The sequence below is a fragment of the Leuciscus leuciscus genome (genome assembly GCF_965113295.1).
Source record: "Leuciscus leuciscus genome assembly, chromosome: 18".
In the NCBI taxonomy this organism is placed as follows: domain Eukaryota; kingdom Metazoa; phylum Chordata; class Actinopteri; order Cypriniformes; family Leuciscidae; genus Leuciscus; species Leuciscus leuciscus.
Window position 1 is genome coordinate 1,791,198 of NC_138742.1, and position 14,371 is coordinate 1,805,568.

Here is a 14,371-nt window from a genome sequence, read left to right on the forward strand (position 1 = left end):
TCAGTCTGACTGTCTATCCATCTCTCTATCAGTCTGTCTGTCTGTTTGTCTATCCATCTCTCTATCAGTCTGACTATCCATCTCTCTCTATCAGTCTGACTGTCTATCCATCTCTCTCTATCAGTCTGACTGTCTATCCATCTCTCTATCAGTCTGACTGTCTATCCATCTCTCTATCAGTCTGACTATCCATCTCTCTCCATCAGTCTGACTGTCTATCCATCTCTCTCCATCAGTCTGACTGTCTATCCATCTCTCTCTATCAGTCTGACTGTCTATCCATCTCTCTATCAGTCTGACTGTCTATCCATCTCTCTATCAGTCTGACTGTCTATCCATCTCTCTATCAGTCTGACTATCCATCTCTCTCCATCAGTCTGACTGTCTATCCATCTCTCTCCATCAGTCTGACTATCCATCTCTCTATCAGTCTATCTGTCTATCCATCTCTCTCTATCAGTCTGACTGTCTATCCATCTCTCTATCAGTCTGTCTGTCTGTCTGTCTATCCATCTCTCTCTATCAGTCTGACTATCCATCTCTCTCTATCAGTCTGACTGTCTATCCATCTCTCTCTGTCTGTCTGTCTATTCATCTCTCTCTCTCTATCAGTCTGACTGTCTATCCATCTCTCTATCTGTTTGTCCATCTATTATATGTGGTCTTGACTCTTACACACTGTTTCTAGTGTAATGTACTTTGTGGGGACCTGTATTGTCTCAGGAATGCCATATAAACCCCTCTGTGATTAAATACACACACTTCCTACAGGTTTAGCGTAATGGGGACCTTGTCTGATGAGTATCAATTATAACTCATTTTTTTAACTCTTTTATTATAGGCTACATGCACGGATGATGAAGACATGATGACAATAAAGAACTGCTCTGGGGATTCTGTTACAACTGCTGGCATTTCACGACGTGCAGTTGAGGTACATATATTAACTGTGGCATTTTAGTAAGGATGATGTAAAGTAAGCCCATCATTGTTGGTAAATAAACCCTGACATGATCAGGACCCTAAATTGGAGTTGTCTTATGGTGCTTCAAGAAAGTCTTAAATAATTTGCCCTAAACTGTTAGGACAGTTTTTCAATTTTTTTTTTCTTTTTCTTAACAGCCTTTGGTTGATTACTCAGACAGTGAAGATGACATTTCGTGTTCTAAAATGATGACATCTTATAAACAGGTATTTATTTTTCATTGCTATTACCATTTCTTTTTAATTGCCTCATACTTCAAAAGCACTTTTTTTTTTAAACTGCATAATATTGTATTTTTATTTTTCATTATATGATAAACATAGTTCTATAAGCATATATTTTCCTAGTTTATTTGAAGGCTTGCCATTCTGACGTTTGTCTAATTTGTCTTTTTTAGATGAGACCTGCAACTCATGAGGACTCCGATATTTTTTACTCTGAAAATTCCAGTGGAGATGACAGTACAGACATTCAAGATGACATCAGACTGAAACATACACCATTTGCAATGAGTGAACAACATTCCACTTGTGCCACAACATTCAAAAGACCAAAAAACACCAGAGTAAGTGTTTTATTTAATTTTTTTTTCATTTTATTTATTAATCTATGAAAGAGGATTAACTAAACTGGATGGTCATTGTCTTTCAAGGCTAGAAGGAAGATTGCTGAGCACTCAGATGTTTTTGATTCGAGCGAAGATGAGTTATCTGAAGTCAGTGAGGAAGAGTACATCCCTGACACATCAGAAGAGAGTAGTGCATCAGATAGTAGCACAAGCCTTACTGTTTCACCTAAAGGTAAAGGAAAGCTCCAGACTTTGCCAGTCCAGTGCAGTTCAGCTGAGAACAGAAGTACAAACTACAATCCTCAAAGCAGCTGTGACTTAGGGAGCTTCCAGAGCCATGGTGCAGCCTCAGTTCCTGACAGCACAAGTTCAGTGATTATCCCAGCTATCATTAAAAAGAGGGATGGACTGAGAATGTATAGCAAGAGACAACATTGCTTTTTTTGTGACAGTGCTTTTACGAAAATTGCTAGACACCTAGAGCGCAAGCATAGCAATGAAGTAGAGGTAGCAAAGGCTCTAAGTCATCCAAAGGGCTCCAAAGAAAGGAGAATGCAGCTTGAGTATCTACGCAACAAAGGTAATTTTGCTTACAATGCTACTGTTATTAATACAGGCTCAGGACAGATGATTCCACGGAAACTGCCTAAAAAGAATTTGGATGGGGAAAAATTTATGCATTGCATTTACTGCCAAGGACTCTTCTTAAAGAAAACCCTATGGCGACATGTGAAAGTTTGCAAATTCAAGCCTTCTGACGTGAAACCCAAACCTGGAAAAACCCGTGTGCAGGCTCTCTGTAGCTTTGCACAACCTCCCCCACCAGGAGTAACTCATGGTGTTTGGAAGCTGTTAAATGCTATGAACCAAGACCAAGTGGCACTTGAAGCTAGAAATGACTGGTGCATTTTAGAGCTGGGAAAGCATCTTTACAACAAGTATGGATCAAGAGTTAAAATGCATGAATACATCCGTCAAAAGATGAGAGAGCTTGGAAGACTCCTCATATGTACTAGAGAGGTAACACCCCTTACATCTATTAAAGAGCTCATCCATCCCACAAACTTCATGCATGCCGTTAATGCAGTTAAAAGAACAGCTGGATACATTGAAGAGACCAATGTGTATGAAAAGGCTAGTGTTGCTGTGAAACTTGGTCATAGTCTGAACAAAATCGCAATGCTTATTGAGAGCCATTCTACAATCAATGGAGACAAAGCAAGTGCAAATTTTGCGAGCAGCTTCCAACAGCTGTATCAAACCCGATGGCCCGAGTACATTTCTTCAACAGCACGGCGAACAATGGAGGAAGCCAAGTGGAACTGCCCACATTTGCTCCCGTTCACTGAAGATGTCAAACGTCTCCATGTGCATCTTGATGAGCAAGAGAAAGTGTACCGCAAACTCTTGTCAACACAGCCATCATCTCAGCATTGGTCAAAATTGGCAAAGGTTATATTAACTCAGGTTATGCTTTTCAATCGTAGGCGAGAAGGGGAAGTGTCACAAATGCCTTTGTCCGCATACACCTCCAGCAACCAGACAGAAGCTCATCCGGATATTAGCATGGCCCTCACAGAGTTGGAAAATAAACTGTGTCAGTACTTCAAGCGTATAGAGATCAGAGGCAAAAGAGGCAGAAAAGTTCCAGTGCTTGTTACTCCTTCAATGCAAGAGTCGATCAGCCTGCTGATTAAAAACCGGAGCAAGTGTGGAGTACTGAATGAGAACCCTTTCCTCTTTGCACGTCCTTCTGCAATGACCTTTTTCCGTGGCTCTGACTGCATCCGTGAATTTGCAGGTGCATGCAATGCTAAGAATCCTCAAACTCTAACTTCCACCAAGTTGAGGAAACAGATTGGTACCCTCTCTGAAGTGTTAAATCTGAGCAACACTGAGCTTGATCAGCTGGCTGACTTCCTAGGCCATGATATTAGGATACACCGTCAGTTTTACCGCTTACCTGAGGGGACCCTTCAGCTGGCCAAAATGAGCAAAATTCTTCTGGCCCTCGAAAAAGGACGCTTGGCAGACTTTAAAGGGAAAAATCTTGATGAAATCATCATTGATCCAGAAGGTACTATACACTGTTACTGTGACCATTGTCTGAATTGAATTAATTTAGAGATATTGGTTCTGTTTTTTTTATTCTGTAATAGTTTACATAAATTGTAATATAGGTTTTTGGGAATGCTTTGGAATAGTATGCATGTATTACCTTGTGTTTTTAAATTAAATGTTTATTTAAAATTTAAATAAAAGTTAAATGATTCATTTCTGTGTTTTCTACCCTCAGAGAACGTTACAGTGGACAGTGATTTAGAGGAGTCTACTTCCAATGCGAAAGGTAACAATTTCATTTAGCCAGTTTGTTCCAATTAATTTTTGCCTAATTCTAAATTGTTGTTTCTAGGGATGGCAAATTGGTTTGAAATGGGTGGTTCATCTTTAGATTATTTTTCTCACTTTCTACTGACTACATGCACAAATTACTTTAGCATGTTGCTTAGGCATTTCCAGTTTAGTTTTTTCCCTCGTGGTTTGCGCATGAGCCCGCACACACCCCAAAACACTTTTGCCAACTTCTAAACCCTGCTCAAAGTTGCTTTATGTTGTTAAATGGCATCATAAGCTAATTAGCATAATCATTACATAATTTATATATTAATATTTGTCAAAATACAACACCAATTGAGATTGAGAGAGCGGCTTTATTCGCTAGACTTAAACCTAAAAATACTCCTGTATATATGGTGTATTTGGAAAATGCAGTGTTTTAAAATTATCATTCTGCTTTCTATGCACAAAATACAGATTATGTGTGTTTATCAACCAGTATAGCTATTTTCCTTAAAGGATAATTCTGGTATTTAGCACTTTGAGTCTCTTTTCTGGTTTGTTTTGGGTGAACTAGAGTGGTGGACACAGAAATGTTGACGATGGGTCCTATCTCGACTTTTTGACTCGTTTAGAATCGCCTTTGACCGCTTCAGAGTGGCTGTCTATGTATGGGCCTGCACGAACATCCTTAAAACAACCCTTAACGTTCGTTTTCAAAACTGTGCAACTCACCGAGTGGTTAGTGGTGTTCGTTGATGTTCCAAAACAAGTAGCGTAGCGAAATACAGTTTCTGTCGTGTTTTATTTGGCATTTTGTAAAATCCCATTGATCTCTTTTGGAGGACTCATTGCTCGTTGATATTACTGCGCTACCGGGAACGGAAAAGATGCTTCAGACTCAAATAGCGAGCGGAAGTTTATACTCGGTTGTGAGGTATCTGAAAAAATAGTTCCACTATAGCAAATAATAACACGGATTGAAATCATACATTGCGCTGATATATTTGTTTTTAATAATCAACGAACACCACTAATCACTCGGTGGGTTGCACAGTTTTGAAAACGAACGTTAAGGGTTGTTTCAAGGACATGTTCGTGCAGGCCCATACATAGACAGCCGCTCTGAAGCGGTCAAAGGCGATTCTAGAAGTCAAAAAGTCGAGACAGGACCCATCGTCAACATTTCTGTGTCCACCACTCTAGTTCACCCAAAACAAACCAGAAAAGAGACTCAAAGTGCTAAATACTGGAATTATCCTCTAACACGCCCATCTTGGTTTTGGTACAGGAATGCAGTCAACTATATTTTCCAGCCGCTGAATGATGTAGACTTTTCCAGATTCTGACTAAGCTAGCTTGCTGCAATAGTGACGTCACATGCATGCAATGATTACAAATGTGAATAGGGATGATTGGATTGTTAAATTGTTTAGCAATTAGATTTGTTTTTTAGAAAGTGTGACTTTTTGGATGGTGAGTAATATTACTGCAATTTTATTAGTAATTGGTTGCACTACTAGTTACCAGGGAAAATAATTGTATTGCTGTGCATTACAAGTACTCAGTGGAAGTATGATCCCCCATGGGTTAGAAGTAAGTTTAAATAACTGATTAAAAAATATTACAAAGACCTCTTTTTATTCCAAAAAGGAATACAATTTTATTTTATTTTCATTGTTTTATTCCAGTCCCCAGGACACACCTCCCAGAATATTTTAGATGACTCCCTAATTAAACACTAAGAAGCTAAGTTGAATCAGGTGTTTTAAATAGTGAGGCATGTAAAACACCTCAAAATTCTGGTAGGTGGGTCCCCAGGACTGAAGTTGAGAACTGCACTTTATGTTCTCAAGTTATTTTGGTTGCATTTAAAACAGCAGTGATAAATAATAACAGATGCGGGGTAGCTTTGTCAGTTTAATGAAGATATGTGTTAATACTCAGACTGGCATAATTTTTACTTTCAGAGTGCACAACAGGATCATCACCACAGCACCCTGAATGTGAAGACAGCACACTTCCCGCAGACCCAGTGTCCAAAAAAAAGAGGGGTATGTTCATTTTAATTTCAACTGATTGATGGTTAATATGTTCTCCAGTTGCAGTAGGTTTCTATTTACAACATGATTTTTGAAGCATTTCAATATACTAACTACGGAAGATTGAGATTATTTCAAACATTGAATGTCTCAAGCTGATCTCAAGGATCCGTATCTTGGACCGATTAAGCATTTAAGCAACTTCTTACTAGTGAAATGCTAAGATATATGATGTAGACCTACTTGTTCCCTCTACAGGTCACATCAAGAGGACAGCCTGGAACAAACACGAAATTGATGCAGTAGAGAACCACATGATGAGGTTCATAAAGAACCGCAAAGTTCCAGGGAAGGCAGACTGCGTAAGGTGTTTGGAAGCTGAACCATCTGCTCTAAAACAGAGAGAATGGTCTGCTCTGAAGTTTTATATCAAAAATCGAATCTCTGCTCTACAAAGAAAAGATCTAACACACTAATATGGAAGTAAAATAATGACAAATGTTTTTGAAACTAAAAAGCTTGTTGAATTGCACTAAGTAAAAATATGCAGTGCATTAACCCTGCTTGCATTTTAATGCATTGTATTTTCAGGCCTTGCATTTGTATGGGCTGAAATTCAACATGGTTGTATATTTAAGCTGTGAATATTTCAATGCAAAACATTTCACACATGTTTTCATTCTTAAAAATTCAACAATCCATATTCACCTTTCAGATTGCACTTCCAAAATGTTCATTCTGTTTAAAAATACAACCTATAATATTCGACTGGCAATTTTCGGTCCATTTTATTCCACTTCCACAAATTCAGTGGTTCAAATTCGAACTGCAGGAAAAGCAGTAGATTGCCGATTGATGATCTCCATAGCTGTTAGTCGGCCTCACCAGCAGGGGAGCAAGCGGCCGTTGACGAAGAACACTATAGGGACGTCCCGCGTGACGTCACGCCATTTGGAGCAGCCATCTTGACGGAATAGAAAATGCTAAACCGCTGGTGATAATACAGCTCGTCGCGAAATATTCATCTATTGACCAACCTTTGCGGTGATGATTGAAAAATTCTTCCCCGCTGGCGTCCAAATCAAAGAGTTGCTGACCCATCCGGACTCGTGATACCGATAGCCTGCTAAGCTTTTGTTTGCTTTTAATGAAGCTCCGGTGTAGCGTGATGGGAATAAGGTAGCTGTAAATGTCACCGAACTCAATGTCAGGAAGTTTTTCTACACATTTAATGCCTGTAAAAAGAACTCGTGGTGCTTCATATGGATCTATGATTCCTGATTATTTTATCTTCCTCTTGTATATTTCTTTTTATGATGACATGACGTGAAGAGTTAGCTGACGGCCGCTGCGCTAATAATAGATAGTGGCCAGTGACCGCGACGCTGAAGTGTGTGAGAACAAATGAATAACATCAGTGCAAACCACCAACATTTATTTATTTGGATTAAATATTTAAATATAAAATTTTAATCATTCTGTGTCATTTTTCAATGTCAGTCTTTTCACTATTTACATGTTTATGTCCAAAATGCTATAATATTCAAAGTAGTTGACTGTCGTTCTCCTCTACCCAGTGTACATTATTGATTAAATAGCCTAACGTTAGCCTATTCAAAATCGTTACAGGCACCTCGCGAGCATTCATTCATTCGTTCAACTATTTTAAAAGACTGGAATGAACACTAGCACACACAAGCAATCTTTTTATAGTCAATTTAATAAAAAAAAAATGTAACAACAGGTATGAAATGTCAGAAAGAGAAAAAAAACGTAATGGGAAGACGAGCATAGGACTGCTGCAGCTTAGTGGATAAATATATTTAGCCTATTTATTAAGATTGCACAGTTGGAAAGAAAATATATTTATAGGAACATTTCAGCAGGCTCAAGATAATTAATACAGTGACCATTATTCATTATTTTAATCAATTCGCAGCCATAAAACGTGATAATCCGCATTCTCATGTATGTGCGCTTGTGAAATAGTATTCCGTCAAAATGGCTGACACGCGGCTAGGGGTCACGTGACTGGGAGATCCCTATAGAGCAACGGGTGAGAGACTCACTCATTCGTTGAATTACAGAAATGGAGCGAGCAGTAGTAGGCCATTTGTGATTATCATCAGGGCGATGAATTGTGATGATTATCATATGGAAAAGCTGATAAAGACACAAAAGCTGTGTTTACATTGAAGTCTTCACTGTTACTTTTGTACATGCAAGTTTTGCACAGCTTTCTCTGTCGTGACCGAGATTGTTTTTCCCCGATGCTGATGCACAGATCAAACGTTAAATCTGAGGTAGTAGACATATATTTCTCTCGGTTGTTTAGTTTTCTTAACTGTATATTGCGCTGCTGTGCCGCAGAACTGGGGATTCCCTTAATACGTCACTCTCCAGGATTCCCCTGTGGTCTCAGGACACTCAAAGTTACTCAATGGACAAAATACAGTGATATAAAAGACCAAACTCGCAGGCAAGCAGATGGACTCAGAATAACGCGCAAAGCTTAATGCTGAGCGTTTCCCAGTGATAGACTGGCATAAAGTTAGCTTGGCGTTGGACATTCGCACATTTAGGGACCGTCTCTAAAGTTACATAAGACATTGGTACACATGTTTCTAACTTCAATTGCATTTGAAGAGAATGACTTAGTCATAAAACCAACTGTAAAGTGTTAATAGGTGCCATGATGCACACTTTTACTTTACAGTTGGTTTTATGACTGTAAGTCATTCTCTTCAAATGCTATTGAAGTTAGAAACATGTGTACCAAAGTCTTATGAGAGACGGTCCCTAAATGTGTGAATATCCAGTTTCAGGCGAACTTATGCCAGTACTTCACTGGGAAACGCTTAGCGTGAAACTTTGCGCGTTACATTCATATTCTGGTCCATCTGCTTGCCTGCAGCCTATTAATATCGCCCTCATCCCCAATAAGGTGGGAGTTTGGTCTTTTATATCACTGTATTTTGTCCATTATTTTGAGTGTCCTGAGACCGCAGGGGAATCCTGGAGAGTGACTATTGAGGGAATCCCCAGTTCTGCAGCACAGCCGCAAGGACGTGCAAAGAGGAAAGGGTTCTCATTCAGTACTCCACACTCGCTCCGGTTTTTAATCAGCAGGCTGATCAACTCTTGCATTGAAGGAGTAACAAGCACTGGAACTTTTCTGCCTCTTTTCCCTCTGATCTCTATACGCTTGAAGTACTGACACAGTTTATTTTCCAACTCTGTGAGGGCCATGCACAAGCTGTTTATGAGTCAAGATACGTATCTATCATTAAATCTTTACATTTCATTCTGATGATGACAAACTGAAGTGAAATGAAGAGACTGACTGTATGTGTTAATATTTATGAACAAATCATAGTTACATTTGAAAAATTCATTCTCTACTTCACTTTCATCTGAAGTGCTGACATGTTTTTTCTCTCTCTCTCTTTTAGCTTTTCTGCAAATATGTGTTCACATGCACTAATATTTACTTTCTTTAATTGTTCAATTTATTTAGCATAAAAATCAACATATCATTAAGAATCAGACTACATCAAAACGACCCGTTCACATACAACATCATTTTATTAAATCATTCTTCGTACAAAAGTAAATCTTCTGAAATCTTTACACAGATCTCTCTGATCATAAACTGAAGTGACATGAGATGATATGAGGAAACTGACTGTGTTAATATTCGTTAGTTTAGATGAAGGGGAATACTCACAATATAAAGTTAAGAAAACTAAACCGAGAGAAATATATGTCTACTACCTCAGATTTAACGTTTGATCTGTGCATCAGCATCGGGGAAAAACAATCTCGGTCACGACAGAGAAAGCTGTGCAAAACTTGCATGTACAAAAGTAACAGTGAAGACTTCAATGTAAACACAGCTTTTGTGTCTTTATCAGCTTTTCCATATGATAATCATCACAATTCATCGCCCTGATGATAATCACAAATGGCCTACTACTGCTCGCTCCATTTCTGTAATTCAACGAATGAGTGAGTCTCTCACCCGTTGCTCTATAGTGTTCTTCGTCAATGGCCGCTTGCTCCCCTGCTGGTGAGGCTGTCTACAGCTATGGAGATCATCAATCGGCAATCTACTGCTTTTCCTGCAGTTCCCGGATATCAATGTTGAATTTTCTGTCGAATTTGAACCACTGAATTTGTGGAAGCAAAATAAAATGGACCGAAAATTGCCAGTCGAATATTATAGGTTGTATTTTTAAACCGAATGAACATTTTGGAAGTGCAATCTGAAAGGTGAATATGGATTATTGAATTTTTAAGAATGAAAACGTGTGTGAAATGTTTTGCATTGAAATATTCACAGCTTAAATATACAACCATGTTGAATTTCAGCCCATAAAAATGCAAGCCCTGAAAATATAATGCATTAAAATGCAAGCAGGGTTAATGCACTGCATATTTTTACTAGTGCAATTCAACAAGCTTTTTAGTTTCAAAAACATTTGTCATTATTTTACTTCCATACACTAATATTGACACCATGTTGAGTATTAGTCACCAGGTTATATCTTAATCTTGCCTGTATGGATTTGTTGATTCAGTTCTTTTCAAATGTTTTTAAAGTGTTTCAAATAACTTTTATACTGCAGTTAATGATTTGTTTTGTTTTTTTAGCAAGTTTTCATAATTGTTTTTTTTAATGCCAAATGTTTACTATACACGCAGGCATGCAAAAGTTTCATGCTGAAGTTTTACTTGACGATACGTTTTGAGAAACTGTTTAGAAGTGTTTGTCAAGGGTTTTATTAATTAATATGAACATGAGCATGGAATAGTCTTATGCTAGATCTATTTGTTGACAGACATTTGATGCAAGTTTTGAAAATGTTAACATTACATGTCACAGATAATTATTTATACACGCATGTACATGTCTACATGTACGTATGTTTGTGTGTATGTAGGTTATACTTTTTTAGAAGTAAAAACATTTAATGTTGCTTTCTATAAATAAAGAACTCAAAAAAGTAGATTCTCTTTTTACACTGCTTTTTAAAAAGTGCCTTTTAAAAATTGTTACTGGGGCAGTCTTCTCAAAATTAGTTGATACAAGGATACAAGTAGCTATGTACGTTTGATCCCCACGATGACCTAAAACCAGTTTGGTGTGTGTACGTTTGACCCCACGATGACCTAAAACCAGTTTGGTGTGTGTACGTTTGACCCCACGATGACCTAAAACTAGTTTGGTGTGTGTACGTTTGATCCCCACGATGACCTAAAACCAGTTTGGTGTGTGTACGTTTGATCCCCACGATGACCTAAAACCAGTTTGGTGTGTGTATGTTTGATCCCCACGATGACCTAAAACCAGTTTGGTGTGTGTACGTTTGATCCCCACGATGACCTAAAACCAGTTTGGTGTGTGTACGTTTGATCCCCACGATGACCTAAAACCAGTTTGGTGTGTGTACGTTTGATCCCCACGATGACCTAAAACCAGTTTGGTGTGTATACGTTTGATCCCCACGATGACTTAAAACCAGTTTGGTGTGTGTACGTTTGATCCCCACGATGACCTAAAACCAGTTTGGTGTGTGTACGTTTGATCCCCACGATGACCTAAAACCAGTTTGGTGTGTGTACGTTTGATCCCCACGATGACCTAAAACCAGTTTGGTGTGTGTACGTTTGATCCCCACGATGACCTAAAACCAGTTTGGTGTGTGTACGTTCGATCCCCACGATGACTAAAAACTAGTTGTGTGTGTGTGTGCGTTTGATCCCCACGATGACCTAAAACCAGTTTGGTGTGTGTACGTTTGATCCCCACGATGACCTAAAACCAGTTTGGTGTGTGTACGTTTGATCCCCACGATGACCTAAAACCAGTTTGGTGTGTATACGTTTGATCCCCACGATGACTTAAAACCAGTTTGGTGTGTGTACGTTTGATCCCCACGATGACCTAAAACCAGTTTGGTGTGTGTACGTTTGATCCCCACGATGACCTAAAACCAGTTTGGTGTGTGTACGTTTGATCCCCACGATGACCTAAAACCAGTTTGGTGTGTGTACGTTTGATCCCCACGATGACCTAAAACCAGTTTGGTGTGTGTACGTTCGATCCCCACGATGACTAAAAACTAGTTGTGTGTGTGTGTGCGTTTGATCCCCACGATGACCTAAAACCAGTTTGGTGTGTGTACGTTTGATCCCCACAATGACTAAAAACCAGTTGTGTGTATTGGCGGACCTCAGATTTACACAAGACCTGAAATGACCCCACAAGTAGCCACTGTGTCATGTTTGAAAATTTTATAGCAAAATATTTGTAATCTGAAAGGACATTTTCTAAACTGATATTGTATTAGTTGTCATAATATTTTTTTTAGGTCTTAAAGTTTATTAGAAAGGGTGGTCCCCATTATGTAGCATTTCTGACAGGTGACCCCCACAATGCATATAAACAAGTATGTGTGTGTGTGTGTGTGTGTGTGTGTGTTTAAAGCGCTTCATTTCCTCTGTCTGCGTCAGTGAGATGGAGAGGTGCGATTGAGTGACCCAAACCATCACACACACACACACACACACACACACACACACACACACACACACACACACACACACACACACACACACACACACACACACATACATACACACAGGACGTGAGCCGGATCGAACCCCTGACCAGTGGTGTGTTTGTTGAGTCTCCGTTGTTGAAAATACATTCCTGCGAGACCTTGTTAATATTTATGGCTAATCACACACACACACACACACACACACACACACACACACCGTGGGTCGTGCTCGGGTTGTGCTCGTCTCCGGAGTGTTCGAGTGTCTGGGAACAATGTTGTTTTTTCCTCCTGTTTGTGTTCGTTTCAAATGTGTGTGTTTCTACAAGCGCTTATAATCTCACCAGTGCCGGCAGCCAATCAGGACGCAGCGTTGTGTTATCCTGGGGTTATGAATTCATGAATTCGTGTGTGTGTGGGTCTGTGAGTGAGTGTGTGAGAGTGTGTGTGTGTGTGAGTGAGTGAGTGAGTGAGTGAGTGAGTGAGTGAGTGAGTGAGAGAGTGTGTGTGACAGGGATGGAATTAACTTTTTTGTCCACAGGCCACTGTGGGTGGTGGATTTAAAAATCTACCAGCCACTCAATGTTTTTACCAGCCACTTTCTTGTTTTTAACCTACAATGTGTAACTGCATGTGAAAATTAATACTACAAGATCTACAATACTTAAGCAGTTTATTTAATCTCAAGTCTCAATTAAATACTGACATTTTCTCTTTCGTTCTTATACACACACCAGGCAAGGCATTATGGGTGCGTTAGTAGGCCCACCCACTTCACTTTTCAACAGGCCCACCTAAAACTTGTCCTAAAAAAAAACAAAAAAAAAACCTTTAATATATTCTAATTTTGTCAAGAACTATAAAAAATCGTCAATAAGATCATAATTTGTGCTAAAATAGTCTAAATGTTTAGTTTTAAAAAAATTTAAAAGCTGGTTATGTCTATCTTGATGTTTCTGCGCAAATTCAGCAGACGGTGGTTCGGGTTTGTTCCGATCAGAGCTCGTGAGTGGAGAGCGCATTTCTGAATATTCCGCTCCGCTCGCTCATTCCGCAAGGTCGCTCGCTCAACCCAGAATGGCCTGATCCTGGTTCGAAAATATGTGGAATAGGGCTGCCTCCGACTTAAAAAAAATTCTAGTCGACTAGTTGTTGTTCATTTAAGCCATTCGTGGACAAATCGCCCCTGTATATTATTTTAATTATGCTTAAATAGGCTATAGCCTACAGGATAATGTGCGTTTACGTAATATAGCCGCACTCAAGCGCACGACCGCACGCATAAAGCTTGCCACAAAGAACCGGTAAAAGTAATGAAAATGAATGTGTCTAAAATAGCAAGGAGACATTTAATTATTTATTAATAAACTGGTGTTTTTTGGATTCGCCATGAACGCCAGAGAGAAATGCACATTTCATATGGATTTCACAATCAGAGAGCCTATTTCTTTTGGTTTTGAATATTTTTGTTTAAAAGTCGACATTTCAAGCTTTCTGTAATATATAGCCTATATTTCTCAACTCTGTGAGGCACAAGCTGAGTTTCGGCACCCTCCAGTTCACATGCAATGCAAGTGATCATGCCGGCGCCTTATTACATTGTCTGCTATTTATATTTAAAAAAGAGCCTTTCTACAAAACAAAACTCAATGAAGTGGTCAAAATCATGTCTTACATGTCATGTCTCCAGACATATTTGCGCATCTCATGATGTATCATATCTTTCTCGGCGAACAGCGCCGTTGCTGGGAGGGCGCCAGCGCCTCTGCCTCGCGAGTGGATGATAGCCCTGAAGACGCCTAGCAATGGTAGGCTATACCTTTAGTGGTAGTATAGGTACCTTTAGTTAAGTTATACCTCAAGAGTCTTCGTAGCG

General features: G+C 39.2%; 2 protein-coding genes and 1 long non-coding RNA gene across 7 annotated transcripts in view; all 3 read left to right on the forward strand.

Annotated features, from left to right (window-relative positions):
• Nucleotides 1–14,371, forward strand: part of ddah1 (dimethylarginine dimethylaminohydrolase 1) — a 111,843-nt gene that overhangs the window by 63,673 nt on the left and 33,799 nt on the right. The window lies entirely within an intron of this gene.
• Nucleotides 3,088–6,727, forward strand: LOC309480178 (uncharacterized protein). The gene is made up of 4 exons (XM_082144576.1): nt 3,088–3,630; nt 3,850–3,900; nt 5,861–5,944; nt 6,191–6,727. The coding sequence occupies exons 1-4, from the start codon at nt 3,120–3,122 to the stop codon at nt 6,406–6,408; spliced, it is 864 nt and encodes a 287-aa protein (XP_082000702.1). The 5' UTR covers nt 3,088–3,119; the 3' UTR covers nt 6,409–6,727.
• LOC309481052 lies at nt 4,607–5,318 on the forward strand. Its single transcript, XR_014199878.1, has 2 exons — nt 4,607–4,650; nt 5,061–5,318. It is a non-coding gene; the product is annotated as an uncharacterized lncRNA (long non-coding RNA).